The sequence below is a fragment of the Camellia sinensis genome, chromosome 12, assembly GCF_055761805.1.
Source record: "Camellia sinensis isolate YWXY chromosome 12, ASM5576180v1, whole genome shotgun sequence".
NCBI lineage: Eukaryota > Viridiplantae > Streptophyta > Magnoliopsida > Ericales > Theaceae > Camellia > Camellia sinensis.
The window spans coordinates 161,578,858-161,593,169 of NC_138972.1; the positions used below are offsets into that span (position 1 = coordinate 161,578,858).

The window sequence follows — 14,312 nt, forward strand, 5'->3', positions numbered from 1 at the left end:
TTATGGAGTTTTGCTAAGTTTTGGCTTGTACTCTACTTGTCTGGCTAAAGTTGATTGATGTATATAACCCTTACCCTCCAATGTTTTTGTTATATGCCCAATCATGGGGCTGGGTCTGTATATGAATATGTACATAGCTAATTTCTCAGATGCATGTCACTGTATGTTCATCTACCTTATGCAATGTGTGTGATCCTGGCATAGTAGTGGTAGCTCAATGGACATTGTTTTATGTCATTTTATGATATTAAGTTCTTCTGTTCAGGCCCCATAGTTTATGTAAACAGAATTTGTGTCTGTTTCTGAGTAGGTCATGCCCAAACTTTTAGGGGCAGGTTTGGGGCGTGACAGGCAAGCCATGCCACGGCATTGCCCAGCTTGCCAAAGTTGGCATGCCATGGCACGGCCTTGGCCAGAATGCCATGCCACTGCTAGGCCGACATGCCATCACTACAAGAATTAACACTTTTGGCAACAAAAAAATTGGTCGCTAAAAGTCAATTTTTGGTCGGCAAAAGTTATCCGCGACCAATTTTTTTGGTCGCTACTTTGGTCGCCAATTGAGGGTCGGCAAAAGTAATTCGCGACCAAAATTGTGGTTGGTCGGCAAAAGTTGAATTTCGCGACTAAATTTTTGGTCGCTAAATATTTAATTACCGCGACTAATTTATTTTGTCGCCAAAACACTTTGGTCGCGAAAAGTGATATTTTCCCGACCAAAAAGTTTGGTCGCCAATTATCACATTCAACGACCAAAAAGTTTGGTCGCCAATTGTGACATTCCGCGACCAAAAATTTTGGTCGCCAATCGTGACATTCTGCGACCAAAAAATTTTGGTCGCCAATCGTGACATTCCGCGACCAAAAAGTTTGGTCGTCAATTGTGACATTCCACGACCAAAAAAAGTTTTGGTCGCCATTTGTTACTTTTCGCGACCAAAACTTTTGGTCGGCAAAAGTGAGTTTCCACGACCAAAAACTGTTTTGATCGGCAATAGATGTATTTTTTGCGACCAAGACTCTTGGTCGGCAATTGTCATTTTTTGTGAAAAAAAAAAAATTTATTTGTCGCGACTAATAAATTGGTCGCCAAAGCAAGAAAACAATACACCTGTAATTCCTAATAATTCATTCAATCCATAATAAACTTATAATTTTAAAGCATCCTTCAAATTAACTGAATCATTAACATTCGACACAATACATAATTCATTAACATTCGACACAATACAACTATTCTAAGTTTTCATTCACAAGTCACATCCATTTAGCATAACAAATTGAAACAATACATAATTCAGATTTACAGCAACAGGAAAATTGCTTAATCCACTAAGTTGCCTTGATAGCCAATCAAAAAATCCTTGCGCCCTTCCGTGCCACGCTTTGCATCCATCAAAGCAGTAGTGATGTAAGGCACCTAATAAAGAAACAGAATTGGAAAATTTATCAGAGAAGCATGATAGTGGCAACAACACTGGATTGCAAACCCGTATCTTTGCAAAAATCAATTAAATCCTATAAACATGTACATCGTATTGAGACAACTACCTGGCATAATAAAACTGTACCTATTGCTGTACCTGCAAATTTCAGTACACGATGATTAATAAGCTAACAACCATAACAAATACAGGCATAGTTAACTATCAAAGCTCCATTGATTCAGTTCACTTTTATATATGATTTTTTAATAAAGTTGGTAAAGTTTATTTTAACGAATAATACCACAGATTAATTAAAACATGAATGATTCTGATGGTCTTAGCTTTAGATTAAACTTTGGGTTGTAGATGAGCAGCTTGAGCAGACATTCAATTAGCACTGATGATCAAGGCCCCTAATCTAAGTAATCACACACAAAAGATTAACGTGTACCAAAAAAAAATATAAATTTGCAATTCACATAAATAAGGTGGCATAACATTTGTGCCTCCTTTCCGTTCTCTTTCCCAAGACATCAAGGGAAAGCATATTCATCCATTCTGCTACCCTACCTACCAGATATGATATGAATGAATACATCTGACGAGTTTTCCTTAAAAATAATAATAGAGATAAAACAAACTTCTCTCTACTGGATGCATATTTGTGGACAGGGAGTGAGTTTAGGTACTACAGTGCAAAAGTGAAGTGGATGCATATTTGTGCACCAAAGGCTGAAGAGGGCTTGGGATTCAGAAATTTGAGAGAGTGGAATAAGGCCACTATGCTAAGACAACCCTTGTGGGCTTTAAGTAAGAAAGCTGATTCTTTGTGGGTTAAGTGGGTCCATACTTGTGTAATTAAGGGTAAGTGTCTTCCTACTGAGGCATCTTGGACTGTCAGGAAGTTTTTTGAACTAAGAGCTGTGGGGCAACCTTTGATCAATATATCATTGGTGATGGGACTGTTACATTTCCGCGATTTGATAATTGGCATCCCTTGGGTCCTTTGAATAAGAAATATGGGGAAAGGGTTGCTTTTCATATGGGCATGGCTGTGAATAGCAGAGTTTCCTCTTATCATTAATTTTGGGAATTGGAAGTGGCCTAGAGGTAGAAGAGTGGTTATTACTGAGATTAAAGCTAATACCCCTGCTAGCTTCGTATCGAATCCTAATAGGCCTGACTCAGTGTTTTGGCTACCCTCTAGTAATGGCGAATATACTGTGGCTTCAGCTTGGCAAGCAATTCAAATGGTATTCCCTATCGTCCCTTGACATAAATTGGCATGGTTTCCTCAAAATGTTGCTAAGTGGAGCTTTGTGCAATTGGTTACTGTTCTGAGATTGAAGCTAATACCCTGCTAGCTTTGTATTGAATCCTAATAGGCCTGACTCCGTGTTTTGGCTACCCTCTAGTAATGGTGAATAGCTTGGCAAGCAATTCAAACACTATACCCTATCGTCCCTTGACATAAATTGGCATGGTTGCCTCAAAATGTTCCTAAGTGGAGCTTTGTGTAATGGGTTGCTGTTCAGTGAGGACTGGCTACAATGGATAGAATGTTTAAGTGGGGGATTGTTTCTGAAAACAAGTGTGTATTGTGCAATGGGTTTGATCACGATCATTTACTTTTTTGTTAATATTTTTCAGCATATACTTGGACTGTTCTTTTGAGGAGAATTCTTCCTGGTAGAAGAATGCCTGACTTTTGCTGAAGAGTGTGGAGGTAAGGCTATTACAGATTATGTTTACAGGTTGACCCTTGCTGGTACTATGTATCATGTTTGGAAGGGAAAGGAGTCAAGAAGATAGAAATGGGTGATATTAGAGCTAATCTTAGCTTGGGTAAAAAAGGAAGCATTTACAAACAATCTTACCTTGATTAAGAGCAAACTAACTTATTTCATGTCTTTGTTTAGCATATCTCAATCTAGTAATGCATCTGTAATTATAACATCAATAAAACCTCTACCTTAAGTAGAGGGTCCAAGGTGCTTTCCATGTTTGAAGGAAAAACTATCCTTTTGTGAAGGACTTAAAGATCTTAGAATGAACTGAGCTCAAACTTCACATCACAATGCGGTGCACCAATATCAACACAAACAACATGAATATCAAACATATGTAGTAAAAGAAGTAAGAAGAAAAACTTGCCGCAATTGATGAGTAAACATTCTCAAGTTGTTTGGCTATAGTGTTGCATGCATCAGATAAACTACACTTGGTTGCAAACATCATATCTGGAAGCCTCCAACCCTGAGAACCAACAACAAATACATGAATTATGCCTATCATACTACACATTTAAAGTCATAAAAAAATTGAAAAATGAAAATCTACAAATTACTAAAGCATAGTCTACGAAGTAAAAATGGATGTTATATCTGTTTACTAAAAAACATATAGTTTTTTTTCCCATTTCTAACAATACCAAACTTATTCAAGCTCTTATATTTGAAATCTACCAAGTTCAGGATACTGAAGAAGGCCAGGAATGAGAGGATAGTGAGGTGAGTTTGGAGATCAATGAAGGCTCAAGGCAGCACTCTTGAGGTTGAGGGTGTGCAGACAGTCGCCACTACATGAGTTTTGGTGTCTCACAAATCAGCTTTTGATGGGCTTCATATAGCAGTTTGGCGATTCTTATTTAGCTGTGCAGCTAGCTGCACTATAGGCTAAGAACCAATCTTATCTTCCAGACTAAAATAAGTGCAGTTTTTAGAGCCTGCAAGTGTAGCAGGCTTGATTAATGAGCCTGGTACATCATATGTTGGCCCACTTCACCTGCAGTGTAACATGTCCTTACGACTTCTTCATTTAAATGTACTCAGTTAAAAGAGGGTTATTTTTCTTCCCACAGCTCCCTTGGGGCCATGGATAATTAGAGTATCATTCTTTGAGATCTAATATGACTAGGATCCAGCATCAGAGCAGCCATTTTTGTAACTGCAATTTATCTTTTAAATTCAAGTTTATTCATGTTTAAGATTTGAAACAACTCACTTTGTATTTCTTTCTCCTTATTCATCAGAGCAAACCAACCCCCTGTCCCATTTAGTACGTCTCAAGGTCTTCAAAACAGTTTACTGCATTTGATGCGCCAATGACATGATGGCCTATCCTTTCATCCACTCTATACTTGCTCTACAAAACACCATGCTACCGTACATTTTTTCACACCTTCCTTAGTCCACCATGTCTTCCTCATTACCAACACTAATTTGTCATTACAGTTTATTGTTGTGGTTTCTGAAGCATTTCTAAATCATCCATCAATAAATTGAAACATATTTTCAATTTGACTAGAATTTTGACTTTTAAAACTCATCTAAAACAGATAGAAAGAATATAGAATGACCCAATACACAACTTCACCTATGTATGACCCATGGATGCCCTTACCTTCCATGTCAAGAAAATTTTGAAATAATCAAAATACTCTTAACCTATAATACTTGATTTTTCATATCGAAAGCTAATTATATCCATACTAACTTAAAAATAAGCATAAACAGTGACAACCAATACCAAAATGTGATTAAGAAAAGTTCCAAGTGTGTCCATCTTGAAACCAACCAATTTCCAAACATTCTCGCTGCTTTAATTTTACTATTTATAGATGATCTTACAGTTTGCATCATGAGTAAACTTTACAATTTGTAAAGGAAAGTAAAAGCAAAAATAAAAAATAAAAAAAGGGAAACAGAAGGGTCAACATGAACTATTAACTATGCCATCAATTTTACATGCCCCTTTTTTCCATTTTTTCTTTTGGTTGTTTCTAAAGGATGTCTTTTTAAAATATTAAAATAGCAAGAAACGAGATTTCCCTCAAATAGATTAATCAAAAAAAATGCAGATCCAATATCTAAATCATACCTCTTACCCTACGAATCTTCTCAATGAATTGCTCACCAACAATACCCGAACTAGGAACATTGAGACCCCGTGCATGACTAATTCTTCCTGAGGCTCTGATTACGGCTATTAGGTCCATACCACCTGATAAACCAACAGTCTCCATTTCCTAACTGTCACGCCTCAAGCTCCATGACAACGTCGCACACTCATTTAAATGAGCATACAAGACTAAAAGTCCAACCACATAAACCAACAATGCAAAATACTCAAATTAAATCTTTAATTATCATAATGCCAAAATTCATAAAAATAAATAATTCTTATCATATGAAATTGTCCACCAAGTCCACTGGTATAATCCACTAACAAAATAATAATCCAAGTACTTAAAGCAAGCTAGGGTTGAAGAATTGAAGAAAAAATGTTAGTGTTGTAAACAAAATTAATGGTAGGAAAAGGAAGATGAAACAGATCTGGTTCAGCGTGTTTTAACGGTTAAAGTGCATCATGATGATGATGATTATGATTATGATTATGATGATGAAGATGACAACTAGAGTAGGCAACACACATGGATTCCTGCAGGCAGGCATCGCACAGACCATCCCAAACAAGCTTCAAAAGCTCTCAAAAAAAATTCTAAACTCATCATTGTTGAATAAGAAGTACATACCTTTATACAGAACTCATAATTCCAAAAGGACTGACTCCAAAATTTAAAAAATAAAGACTTTGGCATTTAAAACTCATTCAAAACTTACCTAAAATCATACTTAACAACCCATATAAAACTTGACCCAAATTATAACCCACAGGCAGCAACTACAACCCATTTTCAGAAATTTCTGAAATTAGCAATATACTGATGACCTATAGAACACTACTAGATAATATGAAACAAACCAGATCAATGCCTAACCTAAATAATCATAATATAAGACTCTACCAAGAATAATACAATGATTATGCATAGTTCTAATAGGGCCCACCATGAAATTATGCCAATATCAAAATTTTACTGCTTCCTTGAGTTTACTTTTTTCTTGCATTAATTGAAGAGAAACTTTATGTGCAGTCAAAAGATATTAACAAGATAACTAGACCAAGTATTTTTTAGCAGACAGTGCAAATAGCCAATACATGGTAAATCATGTGCTATTTCACCTGAACTGAGTAGATAATCATAACTTAAAAAGATTGTACATGGTAAACCTTTTCTGCTGCATGTCGTAGTTTCTGGGCAGCCATTGAAGGAAGAAATGAATATGGCAACATTGTAGCAGTGTGGTTTTTTCGATCTTTGCACTCCATAAACCTGAATAATTATCAAGATTAATAATATAATCATGATTAAAACATGAAAAACTCTACCAACACAGGTGTGATTTTTTCAAAGATTTGAACAATAATATTGCATGGCATATGGCATAAACAATATAATTACTACTTATGAAATCTGAACTAATTCAAAATGGTTTTGTTGTTCATTTCAATTAAAATTGGTTTTTAAAATTTAATTATGTAAATGAGTAAGACCCTATCACAGCCTTGATCATTTTTCAGTGAATAACTAATATATAAAGAAGTTAGGCTGGTCTCCTCCAAACCCTTATAATGTGAGAATACAGGGTAACTACTACAGAGACTTTGAACAATCAATGGAGCAAACATTTCTTCAATTTGTCCTTCACCAGTTTTGTGGGGATGGGGGTGTTGTGGAACTAAGCAAAGCAAAATAAATATTATATGGCAATAATGAGCTTACCATGCAAGAGGGCTAGCAGTTCGATTAATGAGCAAGATATTTGAATATTGACTTTTCTCTTTGAGATCAACACGAGTAATTTTTTGTACATGGGCCATCCCTCTACTCCCCAACTTCAAGCTTGTTGATAGAGACAGATGCCATGTTTCAGAATTGTCAAAAACTACAGGAACAGTGTTGGAAATGAGCTCCAAATCATACAACGAATCCATGGCACAGGAGCTAGCAGCCCCCCTAATAAATAAAATGACACAAATATCAGCATACATTAGGCAACACCTCTAGTTATTTCTCTGAAAATACCACTCAATTTTTAACACGAGAGAGTTACAACTGCTAATACAATGAGGCAACTATTTTTATTTCATTTTATTTTATTTTGTGAGTGCAGCACACATGTCCTGGTTTATTTTATTCATAAGCAAACTAGGAAGTGCCTAATATGCATGCAAGACACCAATCCTGTGTCAGTGTTTGTACCATGCATTGAACCATAAGCCTCAAGTTGTTGCTTTTAATAAAAGGAAAAGAAATGCAAGGAAATTATTTACAAGTGTTATGCAAACAATTTCATTGAAAACAAAACAACAGCCAGTGTTCAACTATTGTCTTCTTCTTTTGTTCCCTCTGTTGTGATGTAACCAACCAAGGATTCTTTACAATAGAAGCCAAATGAAGCTTACCTTTCCTCTGAATTTGCATTGTCTGACTGATGAAAAAGCCCTTTATTATTATGTATTGGATTAATACACATCCTAGAAGGCATCACAAAAGTTCTGCAACAAGATAGAGTAGTGAAGCCAAAACACTTATTACCAAGACTATGATAATCATTAAGACCAACAGTAATGAATTTCTAATCTTTCAGGGTCTCACAAGCATCTTTATGCCAAGACTGAAATCAGATTACTTACTACAGCTATTAAAAGCAAGCATACTTACTACAGCTATCTTTTAAATGCTAGTAAATTAAGAAACAAATCAAAGAAGCCAATCTTACTAAAAATGCACATCACTTAAAAGAAATGATTTGTTAAATTACAAGAGGAAATAAAAGATTGTGTTTTCTCTCCTCCCTTGTTTGGTAATGCAATGTAACAACCAGTGGTTAAGTGTGAAGTTTTAAATAGTTTTTCCATGAACAATAAAAATCAAATTTCGGATGCTTGACTAACAGGTATTTTAGGGAAGTCATCTGAGATATGGAAAAAGGGATGCCACCAGTGCAGCTATTTCCAGCAAGGTTTCTGCATTACAAGGGGATTGCTGATGAAACCACCATAAGAAAATTAAAGGGCGCAAATTTTTATTTTTTTTTGATAAATGAAATTAAGGGACTGAAATAGAAGAGAAGGAAAAATCAGTAGGCATTAAGCATACAGTTGCGTGCAGTTTGAAGGTGTGCAAAATTTACACATAAATTAAATTAAAGAAAAAGAACTTGGAAATGAACAAATCGAATCAAAATCAAAATCCCATAGGAGATAGACGACTTTGACCAACCCTAGACTTAAAAAAATCACTTGTTAGGGTTTCAAAAATTAGAAGGAGAGGGAAAGGGGCAGAGTGAGAGCAACAAACAAGTGAGAGAGAGAGAACTTAACAGAGTCGTAGTCGTCGGTGGTAGTCGTAGTCGCGGTGGCCGGCTTTGTCTTTGTGTTTAGAGTCTTCGTCCTCGGCGGGCTTGAAGGATGGGGGCTTGAATGCAGGGGGCTTCGGAGGGAGGTTTCCTAATTTTCTCTGAATATCGTCCCATTGAGTCGAAGCTCCTTCCATGTCCTTGTACACGAAGTGATAGTTCCCCATTTTTGAGAATCTCCGATCAACTCTCTCTCTCTCTCTCCCTCCCTCCCTCTCCCTCTCCCTATAGTATCGTATTTTGGGGATTTTTTGTTAGGGATTGGGGATTTGAGATCGTGAGAAACAAAGGGGGGAAAGAAAGGAGGGAAATAGAAAGAGCGGGAAAACGAAAAAAAGAAGAAAAGAAGAGGAGAGTTAAGATAGGCCATAGTTTTATTTTTTTTTTGTTAATTTTTTATTTTTTTTTTGGTTGAAACTGCAGAAATTTTTTTTTTTTTTTTCTTAGTTATTAAGGTTGAAAATTTATTAGTTTCATTTTTATTTTAATGAAATCTTTTTTTTATTTGGTAAAAGTAGAAGTAATATTTTTATGAAAAATATTTTTAATTAAAATAAAGTTAATGAAATTTAGAGAGATAGAGACGTGTAGAGAGATAGAGACAGACAGATTAATTTTATTTTAATGATTTTTTTTTTATTTGGTAGAAGTAGGGTAATATTTTAATGAAAGCCGTACCTAAAATAAATTGGAGTACTCTGTCATCAAGGCCCATTTGTTCCAAATTATACATTATAAACCTGATAGCAGCATTTTGGACTTGTGTATATAGTAAAACAAGTTAGATATTTTGTAATGACACCAGGTTCAAAGCATGAGGAGAGAATGTCTTAGAATGAAGTGTATTCATATGCATTTTAAGTCAATGGAACAATTCAATTTTATTGTCAAAAAACCCAAGAAGAGCATGAAGTGAAGAGTTTCTCAGCAAACATCATAAGAATAAATAGTCTAGTCCTAAAGATATATATTTGGTCATCACAAGCAAAAGAAATGGAATTAATTGACAAATAATTGTTCTCCTCTAAAAAAAATCCTTTCAATTAGGAAGGAACAAAATGAATTTCTACCAATTTGGGAGAAATCCTAATTTTAGAAATTTCTCTATATTTCGTGGCCCCGTTGTGTCATATGAAGAACCCACAAAGAGACTGAAGGACTAGATGCAACATTAAAATTCTACTTTCTCGTCGTGTCATATTGAAGAACCCAGAGAGCCACTAACACTATAGCATAATCAACTCCCTCTTATATAATACTGTATAGATATATATTCAAAGAGAGTTTACCAGACACGAACAAAGAGATGAAGAAAGTACAACACTATCCAAGCTGACATTCAAACCCTTACCAGAGATCAAAACGTACACTGATTGCAACGAATCAAAGACTCGCAAGAAGATCATATACCTCCAAATTTTTTTGATCACATAGATCACACTTATTTAGAAGTTGTCATTAAAAAAAATTATATATAATCACACTTATTTAGAAGGTGAAATTAAAAAATATATATAATTATACTTAATTAAAATATATATATATAATCACACTTAACTATATATAATCACACATATTTTTTTAATATTTTCTTTTGAAAATCGAAGAGAGAAATTAGAATAGAGATATTATCAAATATTTTTGTTATCTTTTCATTTGAAATTCATAAATTAAGGAATAATTATTATTTTCAAAAGAATTAAATAGGTATGAGAGAAGTTGAAAGAGTGTGTATGGGAGTCAAAAAGGCTTGGAAGAAGTCAATAAATGCTTAGTGGTGGTGGCGGGTAGGTGGTGGTGGCGGGTGGTGGTGACGGTGACGGTGGCGGGTGGGTGGGTGACGGTGGCGGGTGGTGGGTGGTAGCGAGTGGGTGGTGGTGGTGGTGGCGGGTGGTGGGTGGTGGTGGCGGCGGCAGATGGCGGGTTGTGGGGGGTGGTGGCAGGTGGTGATGGTGGATGGGTGGGTGACGGTGGCGGATGGTAAGTGGTAGCGAGTGGGTGGTGGTGGTGGTGAGTGGTGGGCGGTAGTGGCAGATGGGTGGCGGATGGCGGGTGGTTGTGGGTGGTGACGGGTGGTGGTGGTGATGGGTAGGTGGGTGGGTGACGGTGGTGGGTGGTGGCTGGTGGTGGTGGTGGTGGATGGTGGTTGGTGGTGGCAGGTGGGTGGCAGGTGGTTGGTGGTGAAGGGTGGCTGGTAGTGGCAGTGGGTGGTGAATGGTGGCGGCGGGTAGGTGGCGGGCGGTGGACGTTAGTGGCGGTTGGTGGCGGGTGGATGGCAAGTGGGTGGTGGTAGTGGTGGTAGTGGCGAGGAGTGGGTGGTGGTAGCGAGTGAGTGGGTGGCAGGTGGTGATTGGTGGTGGCAGGTGGTGGTAGGTGGTGGGTGGCGGTGGTGGCAGAAAACAGTGGTGGAAAATGGTGACGAGTGGTGGCTAGTATTGGGTGGTAAAAAAAAAAAAAAAAAAAAACTCAAAACGGAAACACATTTTTTAGCTAAATTTATAAACTGGGACCACTGATTTATAAATCAAAAATTTACCAAACAAGTTTTTATTTGAGTTTTTTTAATTTTTGTAAATATAAACAGAAAACAGAAAACGTAAGTGCTACCAAACGGCACCTTAGCAAACAGGCTTTAGATGGTAAAAATGTCGTAAAATGAACAAATAATTAAATAAGTTTCCAATGTTAGAAATGACTTATCAAAAGATTCTTAAGCCATATATGGTTTGATTTTTAGAATTTTTTTTAAAAATTAAAAATTAATTTGGTTAAGAAATAAAAAATAAAAAATAATTATCATTTAAGGGTAAAAAATAATTAGGGCTAGAGACAGAAGAGATTAGGGCTTTTTTTTCTCTTTTTTTTTTTTTTTTTTTTTTCTATTTTCCTGTACAAAACGATGTCGTTTTAAAAATGGCGACCAAATTTTTTTGTCGCAAAAAAAATTCAATTCCCGCCTCTATAAGAATCAAATTTCCCTCTCAAATTTTTGGCGACCAAAAGACTATATTAGTCGCAGAAAAGGTACATTCGCCGACAAACTTTTTTAGTCGCCAAATCCCAATCAACGGCGACTAAAATATTAGTCGCTAAAAGTACAAATTTGGCGACTAATTTTTTTTTGGTTGCTGAAAATAAGTTTTTGGCGACCAAATTTTTGGTCGCCAAAAAATATGTGACCTTCCGCGACCAAATTTGTAGTTGGTTGGCAAAAGCATACCACTTTCTGCGACCAACTCATTTTTTGGTCGCCAAAATATAACCTTCTGCGACCAATAATATTTGGTCGCCAAAAGTAATGATCATTCGCGACTAATTAATATTTGGTCGCCAAATGTCATTTTTTTGCGACCAAAATTTATTTGGTCGGCAAAAGTGGTCGCAAAATGTGTAAATTCTTGTAGTGCATGTTACCGCCTTGGCCGCTTTTTTTTAACATGATTCTTTTATATTCCTACCCAAACCATGCCATAAAATTAATAATGCACAAGTATTAATTTTAAATGTGGTCACTTATTTTTTTGCTATTTTTCTTGAGATTTTTAGATTTTTTAAGTATTTATTTACTAATAAAAATTGAAATAAAATAAATAAAAATTTAAAAAATAATTTCAAAATTACTATAATTACTAGTGTCTCATCCTTTGACTATTTTTAGTAATTTTTATTATTTTTTAAGCATTAAAATAGAAATAAATTAAAATAAAATATTTCGGTGGCTAAATATTTTTTTTCAAATTTTTTTAAGGTGTCTTTAATTATTTTCTTCAAGTTATGGTTGAAAATTCATGGCAAAAATTGTTACTTTTAAAAAAAGGCCCATTATGACTCCTCGAGCGTAGGCGATGTTTCCTCCTACTAGATGCAAAAGGGCTTAACAAGCTATTATAACGGGAGGGCACCTCCGAGCAAGGAAAGGCCAGGCCGCAGGCTATGCCCCAGGCCACGGCCTGGTCGCGGCTCAGGCCGCGGCCTTAGCAGCATAACCTGTCATGCTTGCGGCCTTTGCAGCCTGGCCACGCATATGCGCGGCCTGGGCAGCCTAGCATGGCATTGGTGTGGCCTGGCATGCACGTGGCCTGGGTAGCATTGCGTGGCATGCGCGCGGCCTAGGTTGCCCGGCGTGCCAAGGTCGACATGCCATGGCACGGCCTTGGCCAGCATGCCATGCCACCGCCTTAACACGCATGCCTTGCTACCTCCTTAGCCATCATGCCTTGCCACAACGTTGCCCAGCACGCCATGCCATAGCGTTGCCCCACATGCCATGGCAGCAGACCGTGCCAATGCCTTGGCCAGCATGCCATGCCACAGCGTTGCCCAGCATACCATTGCTGGCATGCCATGCCTTAGCCCTGGCTAGCATGCCATGCCACCGCGTTGGCTAGCATGCCATGCCACGGCCTTAGCCAGCATGCCATGCCACAGCGTTGCCCAGCATGCCATGGCTGACATGCCATGCCTTAGCCTTGGCCAGCATGCCACTGCACTGCGTTGGCCAGCATGCCATACCACGGCCTTGGCCAGAATGCCATGCCACCGCCTTGGCTAGCATGCCATGCCACAGCATTGCCCAACATGCCCATGCTGGCATGCCATGCCACGGCCTTGGCCAGCATACGAACGCCGGCATGTCATCGCATAGCCTTGGCCAGCATGCCATGCCACCGCTTTGCCATGCATGCCTTGCCACAGCGTTGCCCCGCATGACATGGCACCATACCGTGCCAGTGCATTGGCCAGCATGCCATGCCACAGCGTTGCCCAGCATGCCATGGCCGGCATGCCATGCCTTAGCCTAGCCAACATGCCATGCCATTGCGTTGCCCAGCATGTCATGCCACGGCTTTGGCTAGAATGCCATGCCACCGCCTTCCCTAGCGTGCCATGACGGCCTTGGCCAGCATGCAATGCCATCGCCTTGGCTAGCATGCCGTGCCACGGCGTTGCTCAGTATGCCAAGGATGGCAAGCAATGCCACGGCATTGCCAAGCATGCCAAGGCCAGCATGCCGTGGCACAGCCTTGGCCTACATGCCACGCCACCGGCTTTGCACGCATGCCTTGCCACCGCCTTGCCATCATGTCTTGCCACAGCGTTGCCCAGTACGCCATGCCCCAGCGTTGCCCCACATGCCAACATGATTTTGCCACCTCAAGTGGGCTTTCAATGAATTGTTCCAATTCAAGCAATTCAACCTTCTCTCATGGGCACTCAGGCAGTTTATACACTTAAGCAGTTAGCCTCATGGCAAGCATGCTGTCATGGCAATCAATAACACACGTGCAGGGATGCTAAAGCATAAACACTTACAGTGTACTCCGAGCCAAAACATGAAACCAGTTAGAAATCATGCATGATCCTAGTTCATGTTAAGATGGCTAATGCAACATATGCAAAATGCAAAACAAAGATAGTTTCAAAAGCTTAGGAAGTTGGCTTAGAGTTATAGCATACCAAAATAATACCAAAAACATGCTGAAATGGAGCTCATACATGCTTAACAAACATGCTACTTCATGAGGCATATAAGGAGAGTTTGCAAAAATTACACTACAAGTGTATAAAGCATGCGTAAGGTGACCAAACCAGCCATGGACAGAGTTAAGGCAGGTCCTAA

The 14,312-nt window shown here is 38.3% G+C and overlaps 1 protein-coding gene across 1 annotated transcript; it reads right to left on the bottom strand.

The window, feature by feature from the left end:
• Positions 1-1,156: 1,156 nt before the first annotated feature.
• LOC114292088 (uncharacterized) lies at positions 1,157-9,119 on the bottom strand. The gene is made up of 8 exons (XM_082896648.1): positions 8,658-9,119; positions 7,737-7,829; positions 7,054-7,287; positions 6,501-6,603; positions 5,307-5,516; positions 3,582-3,683; positions 1,552-1,583; positions 1,157-1,420 (listed from the first exon to the last, which is right to left on the bottom strand). The coding sequence occupies exons 2-5, from the start codon at positions 7,817-7,819 to the stop codon at positions 5,499-5,501; spliced, it is 438 nt and encodes a 145-aa protein (XP_082752774.1). The 5' UTR covers positions 7,820-7,829; positions 8,658-9,119; the 3' UTR covers positions 1,157-1,420; positions 1,552-1,583; positions 3,582-3,683; positions 5,307-5,498.
• Between the last annotated feature and the right edge of the window lie 5,193 nt (positions 9,120-14,312).

What these genes read in the sequence shown, in the direction of transcription:
- LOC114292088 (XM_082896648.1), bottom strand. Translation starts at nt 7,819, where the DNA reads ATGCCTTCTAGGATGTGTATTAATCCAATACATAATAATAAAGGGCTT. An exon ending in AATGCAAATTCAGAGGAAAG is followed by an intron (nt 7,288 to 7,736) that starts GTAAGCTTCATT and finishes TTTATTTATTAG; the next exon opens with GGGGGCTGCTAGCTCCTGTG. An exon ending in ACTGCTAGCCCTCTTGCATG is followed by an intron (nt 6,604 to 7,053) that starts GTAAGCTCATTA and finishes ATAATTATTCAG; the next exon opens with GTTTATGGAGTGCAAAGATC.